The 22,776-nt window shown below is 32.8% G+C and overlaps 1 protein-coding gene and 1 pseudogene across 2 annotated transcripts; both read right to left on the bottom strand.

Annotated features, from left to right (window-relative positions):
- Positions 1-156: 156 nt before the first annotated feature.
- On the bottom strand, positions 157-2,828 carry LOC140667232 (uncharacterized; annotated as a pseudogene).
- A 3,349-nt stretch (positions 2,829-6,177) lies between these two features.
- Positions 6,178-13,055, bottom strand: Etf-qo (electron transfer flavoprotein-ubiquinone oxidoreductase). Of its 2 annotated transcripts, XM_072893932.1 has the most exons (9): positions 12,922-13,052; positions 12,106-12,182; positions 11,796-11,903; positions 11,355-11,703; positions 10,974-11,280; positions 10,644-10,885; positions 10,171-10,565; positions 9,857-10,078; positions 6,178-7,197 (listed from the first exon to the last, which is right to left on the bottom strand). In XM_072893932.1, the coding sequence occupies exons 4-9, from the start codon at positions 11,693-11,695 to the stop codon at positions 7,034-7,036; spliced, it is 1,671 nt and encodes a 556-aa protein (XP_072750033.1). In that variant the 5' UTR covers positions 11,696-11,703; positions 11,796-11,903; positions 12,106-12,182; positions 12,922-13,052; the 3' UTR covers positions 6,178-7,033. The 2 variants fall into 2 exon arrangements, with proteins under 2 accessions (XP_072750033.1, XP_072750032.1); XM_072893931.1 differs by lacking the exon at positions 12,106-12,182 and having other exon boundaries at positions 6,180-7,197; positions 12,922-13,055.
- Between the last annotated feature and the right edge of the window lie 9,721 nt (positions 13,056-22,776).

Raw genomic sequence — 22,776 nt, 5'->3', positions numbered from 1 at the left:
AATTTTTTTATTGCTCAAAACATTGCACGTAACACCGATAAGATGCAGAACTTTTCAAAGTCTAAAATATAATAAAGACTTTATATAAAAACATTCATATATTAAGTAAGGGAGAAAAATCGTATATAATTAAAAAAAAAGATACACTAAAATATTTTACACCTGCAAAAATGTCCAAAGATCGTTAAATTTCCACAGGTCGTTAAATTTCCTGATTATTAAAGTCAATTATTTCTATGATCTCAGCATTAAAATTAAAACTTGACTTTCATTAGATTTCATATCGTACCGAAGAGCCTCAGCTGTATTTGCAATCGATTTGAAAAAAAGAGAAGACTGTATCATTAAGGAAAATAGAATATTTAAACATATCATTATATATTTCATAAAAACAAAAAAACAGCCTTTTTATATGATATTATCACGTTGAGAAAGATTCGTGAAATAAAATAATTTTTTGCAAAATAAAAATTATTCTTTTACATCACTAATATTTATGAGGCAAAAAGCTTATTTAAAGCTTATTATTAAAATATTGTCTAGCAAAACAAAAGATAAAAGCTTCTATATAAAGTAATGACAATATAAAAAAAGAGAACCTTTAACAGCAAAGCGTATTCTTGATCACTTTAAATACATTGAAATATTAAACAGAGGTTATTAAACAGAGGTCGTTATCAAACGTATGCATACATATCATTTCATTAATACGTAATATTCGTACGAGACTCACTATCACGAGCGCGAATGCTATACAATATATGACAAGCGTTTGCAAGAAACTGTAACAATGCAATGAAAGAGAAGAGATTCTCAGGATCATTCGAAAGGGCAATAATATCTTGATGCCTGCGAATAACTGCGCTTTTTTGCATTCTTGCAACTTGTACTCACGATTTCCTGAAAATAGCTCGACAGACAATATCTACTTTACGTGCAGTATCTAAAATCAAGGTAGTACTGCATATCATAAAACTAAATGGAGTTTTGCGGATCTTACGATTTAGAGACGACTTTTAGATAATCTTCATGTTTGAAACGCGATATAATTGTTAATACATGTAACCAAGTCTTTTTTAATATCAAACCTCAGGCAAATTTAAAAAGAAAAGTAAGAATAATCGTTAATCGTGTTACTCTAAACGATGTTGATATAAACTTAAAAAAAGAGAGAATATTTGTTAAAGTAACTAAAAAACTTATAGTGTTACAATCAACATCCAGCATTTCAATTACTAAGGCGTTATTTATTAATAACTGAACAAATTGAATGAACATAATGCTTTTATGAATAGGAAAGAATTCGTAAATAAAGAGAAATTGCACCTTAAGAAAAAGCTCCTTTTTAACGGATTCAACCTTGATATCGATGTTATTATTCTAATACTTCAAAGATGTAAACTATAATGGCCATCGCATATACGATAATTAATATAAAGCAACGATGCGAGGGATTTTATTCCCAATCCCACGATATCAACGTTAAATCTCGTTAAATAATCTGAAAAGATTATCTTTAATGTATAACACAAATTAATCAAATTACATATTTATTTAACTATAAATTATTTTAAAAAATTGTAACTCTGCGAGGATATGTTATCCACCATCGATGATTAATTAATTTCTAAAAAAGTTTGTCCATCTTTTAATCGACAAGAAAACGCCAAAAAAATCGTCATATGTGAGCAACTTAATGAAATACATTTTCAGTCTGTATATTTAAAAACAATTATCTATAATGAAATATTTTATTTCTAATTCAAAGGCTAATCAGTTTCAAACAAGGCAAGCTGTAGCGTGACGGTCATGTCTATCAGATCTGGGAAACTATTAGTTTTGATGCAGACAACGATAATATATTTAAATTAAAACGATTGCGCGAAAGCTAAAGAGATTGTCAAATAGGATATAACATGCTGTATAGAGAACCTGGTCAAATCTCGATAGTTCGCAGTCCGAGTTGGACCGTAGGGCTTATAATGGTCGTGAGACCCATTTTACATTAACTTCGAATTAACGAGACGACTCTTCCCCGGTACATTTGACAATGAGGTCCCTAATGCCACCCTTAATGGTGGACGTTCAAAAGTTACCGCATTGTTATCAGTTTGGTACGACATAGGAAATCTCACCGTTTGCCACGCAATGCCTAGTCCTCAAGGATTCCGGAGGGGTCGTCGGCCAAGCACGAGCCCTTCGCGATGGTCGTCGACCGTTCGGAAATTATTCATCGCACATAGCGGGTGGTATATTATAAGAGAAGAAACTGCCGTATGATTTCAGACTTTTGGCCGGCAAAAAAAGAAGAGATATCGAAATAATAAGTTTTGCGCTTTTACATGTCGAATGTCATTGAAAGCGCAATGTTATTTGCTTTAAAAATGCAGAGCTTGTGGTAAGCTTGCCCTTTTGCTACTGATTGTGAGTTACTGTCGAAAGCAAGACGGAGGACTTGGCGAAGGAGGGAATCGAATATTCTCGACACGCCCGATGCGCAAAGTATGACGCAGTGTTCCGTCGACACGACCAGTGTCAAGAGTGCAGATTTCTTTTTCCGAGTTCTCTATATCTAGTGTTACAGTGCAGTGTTAAAAAATAATTCATTAGACATAATATACATGAATCACACACACATAGAAAAGTTTATTAAAAGAGTGCTAATTGTTATGATTTAATAGCGTTCTTCATATTACTGACAAAAAAATTTGTTATAAACCGAAATTTCAGTTTTCTTGAGCAATTGACTTATCTTTAACTTGAAAATAATTAAATAACGGAAAATGAGTTAAGTATACAAAAATGTATCTTTCTACACAATTTTTAAATAATTATTTACAATTATTTCTATAGTTAATGATTAAGATAGTGTCACGAAGCATTTATTGCACTATGATGAGTTAATTTTAGGTAGCAATCCGTTATTAGATTTTTAAATTTGAATATATATTGGATGTAACATCAATATATCCGGCAATATAAAACATCGTTAAAAGTAATGCTCCAGAATTATCTTGACAGCTGCAACTTATCAATGATCTATAATCTAAAATGTGTCAACTCAAATATCTGGTAATCAAAGTTCCGTTATGATATAAAATGTGAAAAGAAAGTCGATAGAATTTATCAAAATAGTTCCGTATTGAGAATTATGTAATCATATGACGAAGGGCAAAATATATTTTATAATATATAAAATAAGTAAAATGGTAACTGTAAAATTAAAAGTTTTTTCTTTCAAAAAGAAATTTAATGATCTTCAGAACAGAATTAACTTACTAATAATGAGAGAGCGTTTGGTATTTCCAACAGCACAATTGAATTGCAAAAGAAATTGCATGACAATTTTATAAAACGATGCACCTGAATAGTACAATTGCATTCTAATAATAAGTCGTCTTTGATAAATTGTTCAGAATATGTGCTTTTCTCAGCTCTAACATATTATTTGTTCCATAGAAAAACAAACATACTGATGCATTTTGAAACTATTTATTGTTATCGTTTGTGTCTTTAAACAAGCGAATGCGTATTTATTTCAATTTTCTGTTATTGTCACAAAAATATTGTAACTGATACTGAATTATACAACTTATATCTGTAAATTTTTAATACATAAAATAAAAAATCTTTCACAAAATAAAATTATTCTTGAAAGAATTTTGAGATTTAATTTGCTGTTAGCGCAAAAAGCACATCCATTTACACGGCAATTTATTACCGTGTAAAGTGTTTAAAATTTACAATTAAGAAAATTTATATTTTTCTCTATTTCATATATTTTACCGTCCGTCTAATCGAAGAGTATTCAATTTTAGATCGTTAAAAACTAAATTTAAAAAGTCTAGGAAGTCCGGCAACGCTTGGAAACCGAAGAAAATGAAGTGATACTGATACTGAGTTACACGATGACTAGCAGCAAATCGCCCAAAGGACGCGTTGCAGGAATTTGTATGAGGAATCCATCCAAACGCCGATCAGCCGCAAAGTGAATTCCATCCGACCGCCGACGGTATTCGTACAAGTATCGTTCTCTCTGCGCTTCTCGGCAATTGATTAATCTCGATAACTGTTACAGCCAGTTACAGGTATATGAAACCGTCGTGAAAACGATGTATTTTGCAGTTTTATCACGTCCGCTTCTTTGAAAAAGGTTCCCTTGGACCCTTCCTGATTGAGCGCTTGACTGGCCGAAAGTCATATGTACTACTGATGTTGAGTAAAATCGTACGATATCAATTGTACCATAAAAACTGTCCAGGAAGGGCTGATCCCGAATGAGAAGCAGCGAATAAAGTGCTACTTGCGCTCGAAACGACTACCATTCGATTGCAATTGCCAGATGGAAGGCTATTGTACGAAGCGCATCTAAATGTGTAACGATTGCTTCATATATAAGGGAAAAAAGAATTGTCAGAGATAAAAGGTAGACTAATCGTACGTATTTTATCAAATTTTACGTTCGTGATAAGATTACGAGACATGGGCTTTTAAAATTCACGACTATAATTTACTAAACTTTCTCTATCTTTCTCTCTGTGGACTCGAACAATTAAAAAATCAAAATATAGTCATCTACAGATTATGAAATATAATAGCGAACAGTTTATTATGCATTCGCATTTGGTTTGAGCATACTTACGTAAATCGTGTAATCATTTTAGAAGGAATTAATATTTCACATCAATTTGGAAATATTTTTGGAAATTAATTAAACAAAATTTTGAAAATTAAATTGAATTTTAAAAATTAACGTGAACGTTCATACGTATATCTCTAGGCGTAAAAGAAATACATCGTGTGTATAAAAGTAATATAACCATCGTGGAAAGAAATATAACTTTTCTGAAATTGTTCCCTCGGTTTCAATCTAAAATAGCTGCGCAACGAGTGAATAAATATTGTTGTGCTTGCATGAATTCACGTCTGCGAAAATTCCAGTACACCTCCGGTCGGTTTCCACGATGTGACAATTTTACAACTGCGCGTGAAGAACGGTGGAGAGCCTCCCTTATCTCTCTGCTCCTATAAAGTTACATCAGGTAATAAATTTTATCCGTATCAGTGGCAGAGTGGATGCGCTACTTCCTCTCGACGAGCGCAGATGTAAGATTCGCGTATTTCATATAAATGTATACATCACTGCCGTTTTGAAGAGAAATGTATCGCGTGAAACAATTCTTTCAGAAGAGCGCGATGATAAACGTCATTCTCCTCTTTTCTCGTTTCTCTAACTTTCTGCCGGTTAAAATACAACGAAACAGAACGAGAAACACAAGGATATAATGTACCGCGACAATTGTATGTTACGGGAAATGCTCTCGGCGAAAACCAACTTGAGCCTGAAAAATTCTCGGTAAAAGATTGCAACAATCTTCGCATTTTTGTAAACCAAAACTGGCTGTGGTTATCGCTCGATATCATTAAAATTATATTTCACGAAGATGTTCATTTAAGAGAAGATAAATGTATAATACCGATACTTATATTTGTTCGTTCGCGAGAAAACGCGTCATAATCGCTTCTATAAATCATCCTTTTAGTTAAGTTATTGCAAACTGTTAGACGTTATTCGGCCATCATCCGTGGTCTCGTAGGAAATCATAATATCAGCAGATAGAAAGTGTTGCGAACACATACGAGATAATGCACTGTAAAAATTTATGCGCGCTTTGGGATACGAGTTCCAATAGAACAAGAGATTGCACGATATCGGGTCAACTTCGATATCAACTCTAGGTAAAAATGCGTTTTATCAATAAATCCCTCAATTTAAGAAGAACTCGGTATGAAAATAAGTAGTCTTATGATATTTTTAAATCGTATACTTTTACTGTAGAAAATCTTAATTTTATTCCAGAGCATCAAATTATTTTCTTGAAAATCTCTCTTTGCTAATTAACATCTCATTTTTACAATTTCACGATATTAAATTTTCTAATTCTTCCATAAGTCTCAAGTAAAGAATATAATCTTCGATAATTGAACAGAAAAAATAAATATTCAAAGATGTATCAAATTTTAACTTTTTGTTATGCGAAAATTATTAATGAACTTTTAATTTTATTCAGAATCGATTCAAAATAATATTTTTAGTAAAAAAAATTATTAAAATGCTTTCTGGACTTCTAAGAAAATTTCAGATTTTCGAAAATATATTTTTTATTTTTCTTACTGTTAAATGTTAGTGTTGTCTTAAATGTTTATAGTCGCTATCGAAAAAAAAAAGTTTGTGTGGATTTAAATTATTATTCATAAAGCGGACAAGAGTACACGGATGAAAATTACATCCTACGGCACAACGAATTGGAATTGTAAATATATGTATATATTTCCTTGTATAAAATATAAAAATACAATATACAAATTGATTTATTTCTAAACAAATATCAAAAAGTAGTAACAATAAAATGTTATGCAAATGTTTCTCTTTGCATCCGAGAAACATTTTATTTCTCCCATACTTTTGATATAAAAGTGTATCGCAAAGAGATCTCGGAAGAGAACACATACATTTCTCATCAAATTAATGTATCACATGATGTTTCCCAATCTGTTCAACGGTCCAATAAATATCCCAGTAATAAATCTTGTAAACTGCCCAGCAATGGACGAAGAGTTTTATATATATATATATATATATATATATATATATATATATATATATATATATATATATACAGTTACGAAATTGACGTGTGTGCATAAACACATGATAAAAAAGATAAATCGTCCGTCTCTTTGTCGAATTGATTTCGCAATATTATCATATTAATTCGATCGAATCAAAAATAATTATACTATTTGTGCAATATATTCAATAATTATATCACTCTACACCCAAAATCCAGAAAATACGATACATGTAATCATTGAAAACACCCAATTATATTCGCAGAATCGGAAACATAATTATTGTACGATGCCATGATATCTACGTTTCGTTAAAAAGGATATAAAGCCAATACCGAGCAATGAAATAATTATCGAACATTGCACGTCCAACCGCGTGTAACGAATTAGTCGACTGAATTTACATGCCGTTGTAAGCTGGTCCACCGCCACCCTCGGGCACGACCCAATTGATGTTCTGGCTCGGGTCCTTGATGTCGCAAGTTTTACAGTGAATGCAATTCTGTGCATTTATCTGTAATCTTTCGCCGTCTCCGCTTTCCAACGGCACGAATTCGTAAACACCTGAAAACAGATTACACACACTCGTTTTGGCCCCGGCATTTTTCAATCCGACCTGTGCACTAGAGGATCGAGGTAGATATATATACATATAACCGGAAATGATCAAAAAATCTATCGACATACCAACGAAATTAACTCACTATTATTCAATTGTTTACATGCGTTACTATTTTATGAAAATGTTAAATCTCGCGATATGAAGAACGATTTATTCAACAGATACGTGTATTCTAGAAGCTGCGGTGTATGAGATTTACGCCGCGAAGGTCACACCGTGCCCTCGGCCAGACAGTCGATAACCTGGTCCCCACCATCTTCCAGACAGCGTAACTATCCTACAGGAAAGCTCCCAGACGAGCTTCTCGCCAATACCCCGACTCCGTGAAGGAAAACAGGAAGACGCAATCCCGGAGACGGAAAGGAGAGAACGAAGAAGGAACACATCGTAAAAATCAAGGGTGGGTGTTTGAGATACAATGGTACGAGGGTAGACGCATAAATTTGTCTGGTTTAAAAGCAACGCGATGTACAGAATGTCCATATGCTTTCACCAGAGTATAAATGACAGAGTATAAATGAAGAAGAATGTCGATTTGCTGCAAAGCTGTAGCATCAATAGATTTTGAATCGTACAAATTGCAATAAATCAGAATTTCAAGAACTTAATAAAAGATAATAATCGTAAATTGGCAGCAGTTGAGAGTTACAAAACTCTGTAAAAATTTCATATGAATTTTACTTCGATAGAGTTTTAATTTTATTGAAATTCCAAGACATTTAATGTTCAAAAGTTATAACAACTTATCATTAAAAAAATTTAATATCTTAGATTCATTAAAAAACATGATAAAATTATATTATCAATATAATAAAATCTAATTTGATTGTAATTACCTTGTTTATAGATACAAACATACTGCTGCAATTTTTTGTAGCAACAATGGTCCTTGAGTTTTTTATGTATCTCTAATTCAACCTCAATTTTTGCATTATGAATGTATTACTGGCTTTGAATTTCTCGTATACAGTAACAACAGCTTGACAACTTTCCACAATAGTATAATTATACAATGTTATTTTTAACGATCATTACATTTGGCTTCAGAAATAACTTTGTTGAAGTAAAGGTTTTATTCTTTTTTCATAAGGCAGAGATTTAATAAAAGCAAATATATCAAACCAAAACAAAATTTTCACATTTCGCCAAACTTTTTAGCAATTAATTCGAACATTTTATTATTTATCTCTTTTTTGTTTTGAAATGTTTGATGAAATGTGAAAATTTTGCTTTGTATTTTTTCACTTTTATTAAATCTACCTTATAAAAAGAGATTAAAAGCTTAACGACAAATTCTATATGAACAATTCAAAACACTTTTCATGATTAATAATATATTTCAGGATCAATGATAGGAATTGTCAAGGAACAGAGAAAGAAAGGATAAATCGGCAGCAAGGTTGTTGGCCGGAGCTACAGGGCACTGTTCGATTTTGGGGATTGAGCTTGGTCCGGGGTTGTCTAGCCATGCGGGGGTTGTCCGGGTGGCTCAGGTTCAAGGACAGAACGGTCGATAAACCCCCGACAAGACTGGAAAAAGGGAGGGGAGGGAGATATGGTTTGAGGGCGGAAGAGGAAGGAGCTGGATTGCCGGCAGACTGCGGAAATTTATTGCGGACAAAATTGATCGCTTCCTAATATTTTTAAAATGCCGAATAATTTTGCATAAAACAGATTTTCGCGAAAAAGCGAATTTATATTAGTATATTTAGCAAATATTTAAATATTTGATAAAATCATATATTGTATACGTAAGAAATAAAAAAGTTTAAAGCTAAATAGATTTATAATAGATATATCAATCTTACATTCACCCCAACAAATTTGAATAACAGATCCTATAATGAATTTCAAGTTAACTTTTTTTAATAGATAGATAGTAAGCAATTACTAAATATATTGCATTCAAATCATGCACAATTAAATAAGAGTAATCATAAAATACATTTATATTTTGTAACTAATAAATATGTTAATGTAATTATTAGTTAATTAGTTAAAACTCCTTAAACATTTTTTAAAATTATTTTTTCATTAATATAAATTTCAAAATTGTAATGATATGCAAAGTTAAACTTGGTATTTAAAAGGAAATATGCTCCTGAACCAATATAACAAAAAGCTCATTAAAAATAAATAAAAAATGAGACAAATAAAATAGTAAGACAAATATAAACATGATAGTTTCCTATGTATGTTTCTCGTTTTTTTTAGAAATAAGCACTTTTTCATGAACTCGTTAAATGTATCCACGTGAGAGAACATAATTTTTATCATTAAAACCTATTCAATCAGAGAAATAGTTTATTTTGTTTTAATAGCTTATTTGAAAGAAGCTTTTTCTTAGCTAGACTTCTTTCATTCAAATATGTAATTTATATATACAGAAATGTAGTAAAGAAATGTAAAAATTTCTATAAAATTTAACTTAATTCTATTATCATTTATATTAAAGTTATATGTCATAAAATGCATCAATTACTGCAGTGCAGAATTCATAAATGATGTTAATGTTAACAACAGCATTCTTATTATTAATATATTTACTAAAAATAATATATATTTATTAAAATAATATAAATCAAACAAAAATTGACTTACCTGCCGGACAAAACCGTCCTTCTGGACCAGCAAATTCAGCTAGATTTCTCTTCACTGGAATAGTATCATCCATTAAAGTTAAATGGGCTGGTTGATCACCTTCATGATTGGTACCAGTTAGAGCTACTGATGACAGAAGATCAAAAGACACTTCATTATCTGGTTTGGGATATTCTATAGGTGTCGACTTAGCTGCAGGTTTCAGCTTCTTATAATCAGGTCCTAAATAAACACAGAAATATTATTTTAAATTCAATATTAATGATATTTTTCAAAAAACTTCTTGAAATATTCTTGTAGAAATTTCTACTTACCTCCATGGGAAAAAGTCCACGGTTCCCTTCCGCCCATTAACATGGAAAATCCTGAATACATCAAACCACCATAAAGTCCAAGAGAAGAATGGAAACTAGGCCTCATGTTTCTTACAGCTTTCAGTTCTTTATAGATCCAACTACTTTTTATTTTATCTGTATATGTTTTCGGTTCTAAGCCTTTCGTTGATGAGGTATTATTTTCTGCATCTATGATTGCTTCAACAACGCTTTCTGCAGCCAACATGCCACTTTTCATAGCATTATGAGTTCCTTTAATTTTGGGCACATTTAGAAAACCTGCCGTACATCCAATAAGGCAACCACCAGGAAATTGAAGCTTAGGAATAGATTGGATTCCACCCTCTGCTAATGCTCTAGCACCATAAGCTATTCTGCAATTAAGAAGCATAATATGAAGACAATGCATGCACACATGTAATCAATATAAATTTTTTATTACATATATTAACCTTTTTCCTCCTTCAAATATTGGTCTAATATTTGGATGTTGTTTAAACCTTTGAAACTCTCTGAATGGAGATAGATAAGGATTAGTATAATCCAATCCTACAACAAAGCCTACAGCGACTAAAGGAGTTTCTTCATTCAGATGATATAAAAAAGATCCACCATATATATCTCTTTTAAGTGGCCAGCCAACTGTATGTTCAACTGCTCCAGGTTTATGTTTGCTTGGTTCTATCTCCCAAACCTACCAAAAATATGCTTTATTTTATAATATATTTTTGTTATTTACACAATTTTTTTATTTTGAAAAATAACTAGATGATAATAATTACCTCTTTTAATCCAATGCCATATGTCTGTGGCTCACAATCTTTTCTAAGATTCAATTTCTTTGATACTTGTTTTGTCAAATGACCATGACAACCTTCTGCAAATATGGTACATTTTGCATGAAGTTCCATGCCTCGCTCGAATGTATCTTTGGGTGAGCCATCTTTAGCAATACCAACATCATTTGTGGCAACACCTTTGACAGATCCATCATCATGATACAGGACTTCTGATGCAGCATAACCAGGATACATTTCAACGCCAGCAGCTTCTGCTTGTTCGCCAAGCCATGCCACAACATGTCCTAATCTGTACATGAATTTTTACAATCAAAATAGATTCATTTATTCACTTTCTTTATTTTTATAATAAATTTCACTCACCTTACTATATAATTTCCATGATTGTACATTGGCATTCCTTTAAAAATAGGTATAGATATACTTTTCTTTTCTGTAAGAAATGCAAATTTGTCTTCTGTAACAGGAGTATTTAATGGTGCACCTAATTCTTTCCAATTTGGAAAGAGCTCGTTTAGTGCAATTGGATCCAAACATGCACCACTAAGAATATGTCCACCAATTGTAGATGCTTTTTCAATAACAGTAACTCTGAGTTCCTTGCCATGCTTCTCTGCCAATCTACGAGCCTGAATAGCTGCCGATAATCCAGCTGGACCACCACCAACAATTAGAATGTCTGTTTCGTCCACAAACCTCTCCATATTTACATCTAACAGATAAAGAACGTATTTTTTTCTTTCCTTTGTCTCCTAATATTATTTATATTATTTTTATAAGAAAAAAATTAAGATAAAAATATACCTTTCCATCTTGCATCTGTCTCCCTTGGTATTACTGTGTAATGAGTTGTGATTTGAGGATATTTGGCATCCGAATAAGCTCTTTGGAAAATCCTTTGTAGCTTCTGTACTGTCAAAAAAAATAATCAAAGTTAAACATATTACTGCATTTAATAAAACATAATATATTAACAATAAAAATACACACATTTATATTTGGCGAGCGCGAGATATAATAATTCATAATAAAATATATGTATACATATTTATATTGAAATATTTAGGTAAAGAAGAAAAGTATAATATTTTCAAGGATTTCAAAATTATATTACCGAAATTTCAGATCCAAAAGTTTAGATCCGTCCATTTGCGCAGCAGTTATCGATATATCGATCATGAAGTATGAAGTCTAGTGAAATTTTTGCAAACAATTTTTTATCTATTTATGCAATAATGTGATATATGTATGTTATACATCACTTTCCATTATTTCAAATATTTACTGGCAAGAAATCCAAAAACTGGATCTATTAGTGTTACAAGTGGATTTTTTACACTCTTTTTTTTAGCATTAAAAATAAAATAACATGAATATTCTCTGTAATAAAAAAAGACCAAAGTGTACGGACCAACGAAGTGTAAACACGATATATTCAAAGAATGAGGGGGCAAAGTACATCTTTATTTATACTGTTCACTTATCACGTAATAAAAGAACATTAATCACATTCGCAATTAATTAACGATTAATATACATAAAAAAAAAGTTTAAAAAATCCTTATTAAAAATGCAATTATGGCCAATATTTATATTCGAAATAATTTCACATTACCGAAACGCACGAAAGTACTATATTCAGCAATTAGAAAACAGTAAACAAAGATAATAAATGTACAAAATATATTCAACGTAATTTTCTTAAACGCAATATTATATAACGTGCGATATTCGGTCAATCGTTATATGTTTCACTACTGCATGTGTTTTTCGAAATCTTTATTGTTTGAGTAAATATTTCGCTCCTTTACTTCACAACGGAAAAGTCAAAGCGAACCCTAACCAACGTGTACAGCTGATGTTATCGAACACTGTAACGTATATAAAAAGTTACGTGAGTGGAAAAATTTGGAAACATCGATATACTTACTTGTCCCAGATGCGTTGAATGTGAAAGCCATGATCGCGCTCAAGTGCCGATCAGTTGTGATCAGCGACAATTAAAAAATAAAAACTATATCACGACACTTGTCACTGTCTCCACTCAATGACAAGTAAGGCTGGAAATCGTACTCCAAGTGACATCTATGGAACTAGGCCGATAACAATGCGCGTCAGTCGCTCGGTACGGTTGTTCGATATCTCGATTGTTCGATACCTTGAACTTCGAGACAGACTTGGCGCTCAATCGTAGAAGCATCTATCACGTCGGATCGTGGATTCGCGCGCGAATCATTTCTTTTCGCGATTGTTTAAACTATTTAAAAGTAAATACTCTTCCTGTATGAAATATCGCGAGTTTCTTCAAAGTATCGGAGGTTTATCGTAATGTATTATTAAACATCGCCTACAATCGTATTAATATCGCCACCGATAAAGCGTTTCCGCAGAAGTCATCATCAGGATCGGACAAAATCCTCTTCGCACATTTTACGCTTGTCTCTCGTCGAAGTTCACCGAAAGCATAATTCCAGCATCATTACCAGGTATGTGTATATATATATATCGTTACTCTATACTCATGTAATGCAAGATCAATGCAAGATGTAATGCAAATCTACAATTAATCATGTTATTTCTTTTGCATTTTCATTATTGAGAATAATAATTTCGCCATCTTGTTATATATATATATTATTTTGATAAACAGTATAATAAATGTTTGCATTTTTTCAACTGAAACTTTTACTCGAATAATATAATTATAATAATTATTACTACAAATCAGAATAATATTATACATATATAAAATCTTCATACTTGTATTAAATTTGTATTTTTCTATTTTCGCATTTTATATAACTTAATTTAAGTCAGTACATATATGCGCTTATATTGTATAACATTATCGATGATCGGCCGGATTCTCTAGTTATCCGTTAATTTACTCTAGACTATTTTAGTCACATACTGTTAGCCGGTATTTTATCTGATACTGATAAACTCTTATCATTTATCGTTTTGTTATTTTTTGTTATATTTATATTTATTTTTTTGTTATATTTATAATATCCTACAAACATTCTTAATAATAAAAATATTTAAAAAATAATTTAGAAATAAATTATATATATAATTTAATATATTTATTTATTAGTATTTTCCACTTTTATTTTATTTATTTATTAATATGTTAAAAGCAATTATTAGAATAATTTCTTTTTAAATATTCTTATTGAAATGTTCTTATTAAAAACGTTTGTAGATAACTTTAAAAAATTATTTGATTAATTAATATTTACATTATTTCTAAAAACTATATAATACATAATATTTGTATAAAAATATGATATGATAATGATGATAAAATAAGATTACCTGTAGGGTACGATACATCTGAAGACGCTTTTAATCGCTCCTAAAAATAATATAACGCGGTACTTTCGCACAATTTTCGTCCGAGTGGAAGCTTTTACCGCTTCATTGATGAAACTTTCTATCGATTTTTAGAAAGGTTAAGTGTTGTCTCAACAGAGTCTGCGCCATAAAAAGGACGATGACAAGAATATTATGAGCTTTATGTTCGAAATTCATTTACGAAACATCTTTATCGTGTAACAAAACTTTAATTAAGCGATAACAAATTATTTGTGATATACGCTCAATAATAATGCTAGTCTTTTAATTAACTGCAACATCACACATTTCAGTCTTTAATAATTATAAATAAATTTTTGTAATTAATAAATGATACAACATAATTATGACAATTAATGAAAATCATTGTTAATGCTGAAAGATTCATTATACACAATTTTTTTAATATTATTTAAAAAATATTATAATGAATCAAAATAAATATGTAGATAGAAAAAGCTAAAATCATAAAAGTAATATCATTATTCATTCTTTAATTTCGTATTATCTCTAGATCAATATACACCCAATAGCCACGTGTGTCACGTGTAGCATTATGTTTTATTTCTGCGTATTTCACCGCGTGCATCATAATTATATATGACATGTAAAGCAAATTACAATGCAATAATGAGATATTGCAACCTACTATTATGGATATGCTGTGGTACTCATGTAACCCAATGCACGTGAGCTACGCTCTAAATGCAATGATGAAATGGAGCCAAAATGCAATTACGATTCCTCTCTTGCAAATTGCTTTGTTACTATAAGAATTTTACAGAAAGAAAACTAACGCTGACATTTTCTGTGTGACATATATTTTCTCATACGTTTTACTATAAACACGCGAATGTAAAGAAATAAAAAATAAATAAGTAAATAAATAAATTTAAAGTATAACTTTTTTTATTGTACTTTCAGTTCTAAAATTCAGAATGTTGAAGAATATAATACAAAATAAATTTTTCTTACTCCAGTGCCGCTTAATTAACAGTTGCTTTATTTTTTGAAAATTACAGTGAAAGATTTAATTTTCATAAACACTTTAACAATCGCTTCCAGATTAATCCCGCATAATACAACGAATATTCATTCATAGCGCGTGTATCATCGATCGTATTTATAATAATGACTATGGCGCTCCTTCTTCATGTAACGAACTCTCTTAAACTTAATCAGTGAAAATATCACTGATTAAAGCAATCACATATGAATCAGAAAACATATATTATGCTCCTCCGTCTTATATCTCACTAATTATGTAAATAAGATTTCACTGAAAAAACGATAACAATCAACTTATAATATACAACTTTTACAGCTTTTCTTGTATGTATTTTAGATTGCTATTTTTTAGAAGCTCATATTTATATCTGGAATAAAACACAATTACAAATATATATTTTTTATTTTTAAAATATAGTAAATCTGATGCTCTAAATTTTTTATTAAATTAAAATATATTTAAATTTAAAATAATAAACTAATAATTTTGTTAACTATTGAGAGAGATCTTAATACAAAATAATATTTCTCAAGCTTTTCTCTACATTTTCAATAAAAAAGGAATTAAGTTAAAATTTATCAATAAATTTATAATTAAAGTTTCGTGCAGCGAAAATAGTACTTCATGTAATCGACGTAGTTCTTAGAAAGTTAATATTGCCGAAAATTGCTAGGATAAAAAAAAGAAATATATATTCTATTCTTTTCTAATAAATAAAATTCTTAATAAATAAGATAATGATAAGTGTAGGAAATTATTAATAAAACAATAATATTCTTAGTATAAATAATATTTGAATAATGTTTTTTTAAATGACTAAATAAACTATTGACTTTAATCATTATCTTGCTTGACGTAAATTAATCTTACTTAAATAGGAAAATTTTGATATCTGTTAGTGAATAATGAGACTTCTTTTCTAATGTTTATTAGCTTTTAGAAAAATGTAATGTCTACTGAAAGAATGTAATCTTAAATTCCTTTAAAAGTAATAATAAATCACATTTCGAATAGTGATAATTTAATGATAAATTGTGTTATATATACATATTTAAATATTCATATGAATATGTCTATATATTAGTATTAATATTAACATTATATTATATTATCATACTGTAATAGCACTAATTTTCTTATTTTTTACACTAAAATAATAATAAGTTTGATAAAGTTTAATAAAGATAAATATGTTGCATTCTTTTCATAATATGATTTAACTGAAGCTAAGCAATATTATAAAGAAATCAATTTAGTGATTTTATATTAACAGAATATTTGATAAACAGCAAGTTATTATTTGAATACATTTTTTAGCACATTTTAAATAAATTTTGTCAGACAGTAATATTCCTACTTGAAAGAAAGCAACAACATTGTATTGTTTAATATTTTGCTAACGTTTGAATTGTTAATCGTTTTAATTAATAATTTCCTATAATCGTTGCAAGAAAAAGAAAGAGGTAATTCGTAATTAAAATGTAGCACTATTATTTTTTCTTTGCTCTCGAATGTTCGTCTCGAGAGAAACTGTGACGATTCTAGGCAAGCGAATAGAATTATCCATTTTACGATGAAATGGTTCATTTAACTGGAAGAATCAAGGAGAGCTGACGGTCAATAAATACCGATGAGTCTGTCGGGCGACTATTTGGCAGGGGAATGCGCGAGTTCTCTCTACTCTGAATCACACGTACGGATCGCTAAAATTTCGTTCCGAAGACCGAGCGAAACACGGTAAAATCGGCCGCGCGCCAAAACTCGCTCTTCTGCGAAGAAAGCGGTGACAAACGGTGCCGTCATCGTCGTCGTTGTAGTCGTTGTCGTTGCGAATCTTGCATCCGAAGAAACCGCGCCGAGTGCAACGACCCGGTGCAACGATTAGAACACACAGAGTACGATAAAACGATGAAAAACAATTATCGATTTGCGTTCGCTGTCAAATTCTATCGAAATTCCCGAAATAGCGGGCAAGTCGCAATGGGATAATTTAATTTTCAACTTCGTTCTCGTTAAACAATGAGCGTTTTCGACAGTGAGCGACATTGATGCTCCAAAATGCATGACACGGTTGAGAGCGTCCAATGGGAACCGTTGTTCGCGAACCACGATGCCCAGAATATCCACTAGAACGACAAAACTGGAACTTGGTAGCTTGATAAACCGGTTCTAATCATGGGGGATCGATATCTTATCGTCTTCATCATGCTAATTGAACGCGGGGTCGGAGGTATTATGCATTGCACGAAGGAGAGACAGCTAATGCATTGTCAATTAAAATTTTTAAGGGGGTAGATAAATTCTTCAGATATATAGAATATGACGTAAAATTTTACAGTGTTACAAATAAATGATAACTTTTATTCTATAATATTTTAATTTTTAATATCGTTAAAAATAATAGTGCTGCATTTTAAATATCAGGAATGACATCTTTTTCCTTTTCTTGCAATAATCGTAGGAAATTATTAATTAAAACAGTTAATAATTCAAACGTTAGCAAAATATTAAACAATACAATGTTATTATTATATAAATTAGAGTAAAATCTCATTCCAACACAAAAACACAAACACAAATAGTTTATAAAATGAACAAAAAATTATTGCTAATTTTTCTTAATTTTTTTCTTTATCTTATCTCTTAATTAAAAACAGTCTGAGCACGTTTTTATTGAAAAAGAAACGTGACTCTATTCTTGGAATTTATAAAGTTAATACGTTTCTTGTAAAATTCGATCGATCTCTTTCTATTCGTGACGATGAGAAGCCTCTGTCGCACGCACGCGTTATTTCTATAAATAGTAGTTGTTTAAATGTACTACTTGAAAAACCTCTTACGTGAGGTAATACGTACACAGAAACCTACGTAATCGAAAAGTTTTTAAGATTGTTTTACAAGAAAAGCGTTTTATTTCATTAATCCATTTTCATCGTCGCCTTTGGCATCAAGTTTTTCTCCGTCAATTCCAGGACATTCTATGGTCTCATTTATGAAGAAAACAATTAATCTCTACGCGTGACACAGCATATTTTAATGATATATATTATACACTGCATTGAAAAAAATTACATATATAAAAGAAAAATATAATGATTTAAAATACCCAATATAAATGCATGTCAGAATCAGGTCGCGTCGTGTCGTTTATCTTTGCCGTCGATATGACGTGCAAATTATTGTCATGCGATATTGTCACTTTATTTGTAACGCGTGTCTCGGTGCGTGCCCCATGCGTCATACACAGCACGAGACACAACGAAATGCATACATTCTGTACATTCGCGATGCAGCGCCGTGCATAGATATTTTGGATCTGGTACCAAATAATATGCGATTTAAACACTTGCTATTACTTTTGCAATTAATCTATTACATTATTTATTTATGAAATGTAAGACAAATCTTATGTGAAAACTTGAATAACGAATAAAATGAAAATATAATAATAAAAATATATAATTTATAATTCATGAATCAAGAAAGTAGCAAATTAAAAATTTCTCAGCGGTTGTTCTAAATTTATAATATAATTAAATATAATAATTAAATAATTCTATAAGTACTATGTACTATCAATATAAGTATACTGTTGTGAAAATAAATTTGAAAGTATTTAAGAGAGAGATATGTAAAGGGAACGTAAATATTGTGCACGACTCTGTAAATATACACACACGCACGCGCGCGCGCACGCACGCACACGTGTTATTAATTTAATAAAGTTATTTTAACAATTCAGATAGTCACACATTTTGTGCAGTAGCACAAATTTTACTAAAAATTTTGAGTTAGGATATAAATATTTTACTATTCATGTGTTAATTTTGATTGAATTTTTTTCAATGTTATCCGTAGATGTTCTTGAATCTAATTCTTCCCTAATTCTTTTCCAATTAAATATTTAATTATTATTTATGATAAAAGGATTATATATATTTAAATTATAAAACTAGAACTATATGTTGCTGTGGCACGATTGTAAAAATTACATCTCTTCGAAACGTAAGAGCATGTTGCTATGCCTGGTAGAATAATACTGAAAGTTACGTCTCTCTCAGAAGGACAATCCGTCGTTTCGCGAAGGCGCGACGAGAAGCTCGGGAAAAATTGCGACACGGTGTTTTGCGACCGGTGCCACTTGCTACAGCTCTGATTTACGACGTGTAGCTCCGTATTATGGACGTCGAGAGAGCCGCGCGGGATGACATCTCGAGCGAGGCGTAGCGCAGGCGCCCAGCGCCGAGTCGCGCGCACTATAAGTAGCGGCGGTGAAAGTTTCCACGGACAGTAGATTGCGCGAGATCGTCCAGTGAATATCGTTTGCCGTTGCGAGAAACGAGAGACACATCGCGCTCTTCCCTTTCGTTACGTTCCGAAATACGCTTTCGCTTCCGCGACGCACGAGCTTCAACGTCTGAAGGTTTCTTCACTCGCGCAAAGGTCGACCTTCCGCGGTCATCGGCAAAGCCCGTCGTCAAGGCGAGCAAGAGAAGGTAAAAAGGGATATCGAAGTAGAACGAAAGAAGGAGCAGGATGCCGGCTGACGTAGCGATGCACACCAACTTCCTGCAATTCAACCAGTCCAGTCTGAAGGACTCGAACGTGGACTCTTGCTGGAACACCGAAAACATGAGCGGCTATATGACCTTGATCGGGCCAAACGGTCACCGGCAGGGTGTTCAAGTGAAAGTCTATCGCACCAGCGTGGAACACTTCGCCGTCATCTACCCGCAGAAGAAGGTCTGCCGACCACTCGGCGTGTTGAATCTGAGGAACACGACGATCGAACGTTACGGCGACGAGGGCTTCCTGGTGAGGCAGAAGGGCTTTGACTCGCCGATCGCCCTGACCTTCCTCATGGAGAACAAGAAGGAGTTGGACTATTGGATTCTCGCGTTCACCGCTAGGACTAGCCCGCTGGTGCACCAAAGCAGTCTGCCGATCGTCGAGGAAGAGGAGATCTAAAGGGTCTCTCGTCCTATAGTAGTCAAGCATCGTGTCAGCCCTGTCGGCACGACGCTGGATGGCCGAAAGCCAAATCGAGCGAGCTCGAGGAGAGGAGAACCGTCATCGGTTTTCCGTAAGCAGAGGACTTCGCAGAGTCTCTCGAATACTCGCCAGACACTCGGGCATATGTTCTCGCAAGAGGGAAAGAAAGACGCCGCCGTGCGTGCTACTGACGAATTGTCAAATGCGAATGTATCGGCGTGCAATCTCTTCTTTTTCTAAAAACGAGTTCTTTCGGGTTTTCCAAGTGTGTCTGATACCAGCGGATACCACGGATCTTGTAAAGATCCGATTGATCGGATCTTTGAGAGTCCAGGGCAAGGAACAATCGATCGAGAGATCTACTTGAATCGACTCCATCGCGCACGTTGCCGCGCTTCGGCGGTAGTCGTGTCGCGAGGCCATGTTGGCATTAAACCCTAGCAGCCAGCATCATCGATCCTGGCCAGCTGTGACCAATCGCGACGTACCTTCCAACCGGAGTCGGAGTACTGCGTGGAGAAGCAGGGAGAGGAGGAAGAGGAGAAGAAGAACCGCGAGGGGAAGGACAAGGAGCGATGGAGTAAAGGAAGAAGGGAATTGGCCAGACAACAACGGCATTTTTCCCGCGGGAGACTGCCTTGCATCGACAACGCCGCGTCTGACAGCTCGCTCGCTTCCTTTCCACGCGAGGAACAACCGTTAACTTCGACCTGGCAACCGTCGCCGCTGTGTTCTTGATCCGCTCCCGACCCGCCAAGAGAAGAGAACGACCTTTTCCGACAAGAGCCTCGAGACGCGGGTCTCTGATGTCAGAGACCGGGTGGGAGCGCCTTCGTTTCCTTTCGTTCGCGCTTGGCTTCCCTCAGGCACCTTGACGGGGCCTCGGAGCGCCCAATTATTATCGCAACCGGATCGAGACTTGGGCCTGATCTCGTTGAATGTTTAATGAGCGCCGCCGCCACGCTTCCTTTCCGCGCACGTTCACGACCCCGTGACGAAAGAACGCGGTTTAATTTTTTTCTCTTTTTTTTTTCTTCGGAAAGGTTTCTTCCGACGATTCACGATGAGAAAAAGACGGCACCGTTGATTGTCATTATCGCTGTAATTTATGCAACGAATGTAGATTTGGTTCCTTTTAAGCGATAGCATCAAAGTTCATTTAAGCATACATTTTTCTTTTTAATTCAATTTCTTATATAATTCCAAAGCAGGAATGCAAATGTTATTTATGTATATATGCTCGAATATGAGATCAGTTGGACAAACTTGATATTTTTCTCAATTAATAGAAAAATAATCTTACTTTTTAAACACAATTTAAATTGCCAGAGTTAATTTTTTAATTCTCAAAAAGAATATCAAATAATTCTATATTCATTCGTATGATTTGTAAGGATTCTTTTTCATGAACAAAAGACACACACACGCAATCGCTTTATATTACAATACAATAGACCGCATTCGCATCGTTGCGCAATTAACATTAAACGCCGATGGTCTATATCTAAATGACTGATTAGAATCGGGTATTTCTAAATTTACAGATAATTTCATCAAATGGACAACGTGCGGAAAAGTTCGTAAAATAGTCAAAAAACATTTGTAAAATCGATATAGCTACTAATACATAAGTATTCATCTTCTTATGGTAAAACTTTAAGATTGTCTGTGATATTACGTAGACGATAATTCTGTCGCGTTGCGATAGGCATCGAGATATCCCCTCATCGTAGGAATAGCGAATCATCCGCATACCATGTGCGAAATAACCCTGCACAATTCTCTAGGAGGATTTCATTACGATTACGCGCGATAAACTTTAATATACTATAAACTATAACGTAATTGTAACGTGGTCCTCGATGATGAATACTGGAAGTCTGAATAGTAAGATCATATTCATTTCCCCTTCATTGCGTTCGACTTGTCGTTTCCCTTTTACATCGATTCGACATTGTTCATCCGATCATCCTACGCTAATCTCACCGAGCTGATTGTCATTTGAAGATTAAGAGTGACATATCGCGCACACTAATCGCGATATATCCTTGTAAATAGTAGCTAGTTAATGAACGAGTGGTTGCAAATATATATCGAGCGTTCAGAGAAGATTCGACTTCGTCATAATTTCCTACTAGATCTATAGCTTACTCTAGGTAGTCTTTTGAACTTTTTATAAGAGCATGACCATTGAGCTACTTCCAGAATTCTTCCATTTAATCTGACTTAATTAAGATCTACAGTGTAACATAAGCAAAACAAACAACATACCCATACAAATATACATACACACATATATATATGCGCGTTGCGCAATTACATCTTTGTATATAAAAATATACTACAAGAATAAATGTAGTCAATGTGTCTTCAAATCGCATTGTTTATTCGCTCTATCCTTCCTTAATTTTATTACTTAATTTCCAT

This window comes from Anoplolepis gracilipes, chromosome 6 (assembly GCF_047496725.1).
Source record: "Anoplolepis gracilipes chromosome 6, ASM4749672v1, whole genome shotgun sequence".
In the NCBI taxonomy this organism is placed as follows: Eukaryota; Metazoa; Arthropoda; class Insecta; order Hymenoptera; family Formicidae; genus Anoplolepis; species Anoplolepis gracilipes.
This window is presented reverse-complemented; position numbering and strand designations above follow the sequence as displayed.

Excerpts from the sequence above, each read along its gene's own strand:
- Etf-qo (XM_072893931.1), bottom strand. The coding sequence starts at position 12,952 with ATGGCTTTCACATTCAACGCATCTGGGACAA. Across the intron at positions 10,566-10,643 it reads ATATTTGAAGGAGGAAAAAG|AATAGCTTATGGTGCTAGAG; the intron begins GTTAATATATGT and ends TCTTAATTGCAG. Across the intron at positions 7,198-9,856 it reads AGGACGGTTTTGTCCGGCAG|GTGTTTACGAATTCGTGCCG; the intron begins GTAAGTCAATTT and ends ATCTGTTTTCAG.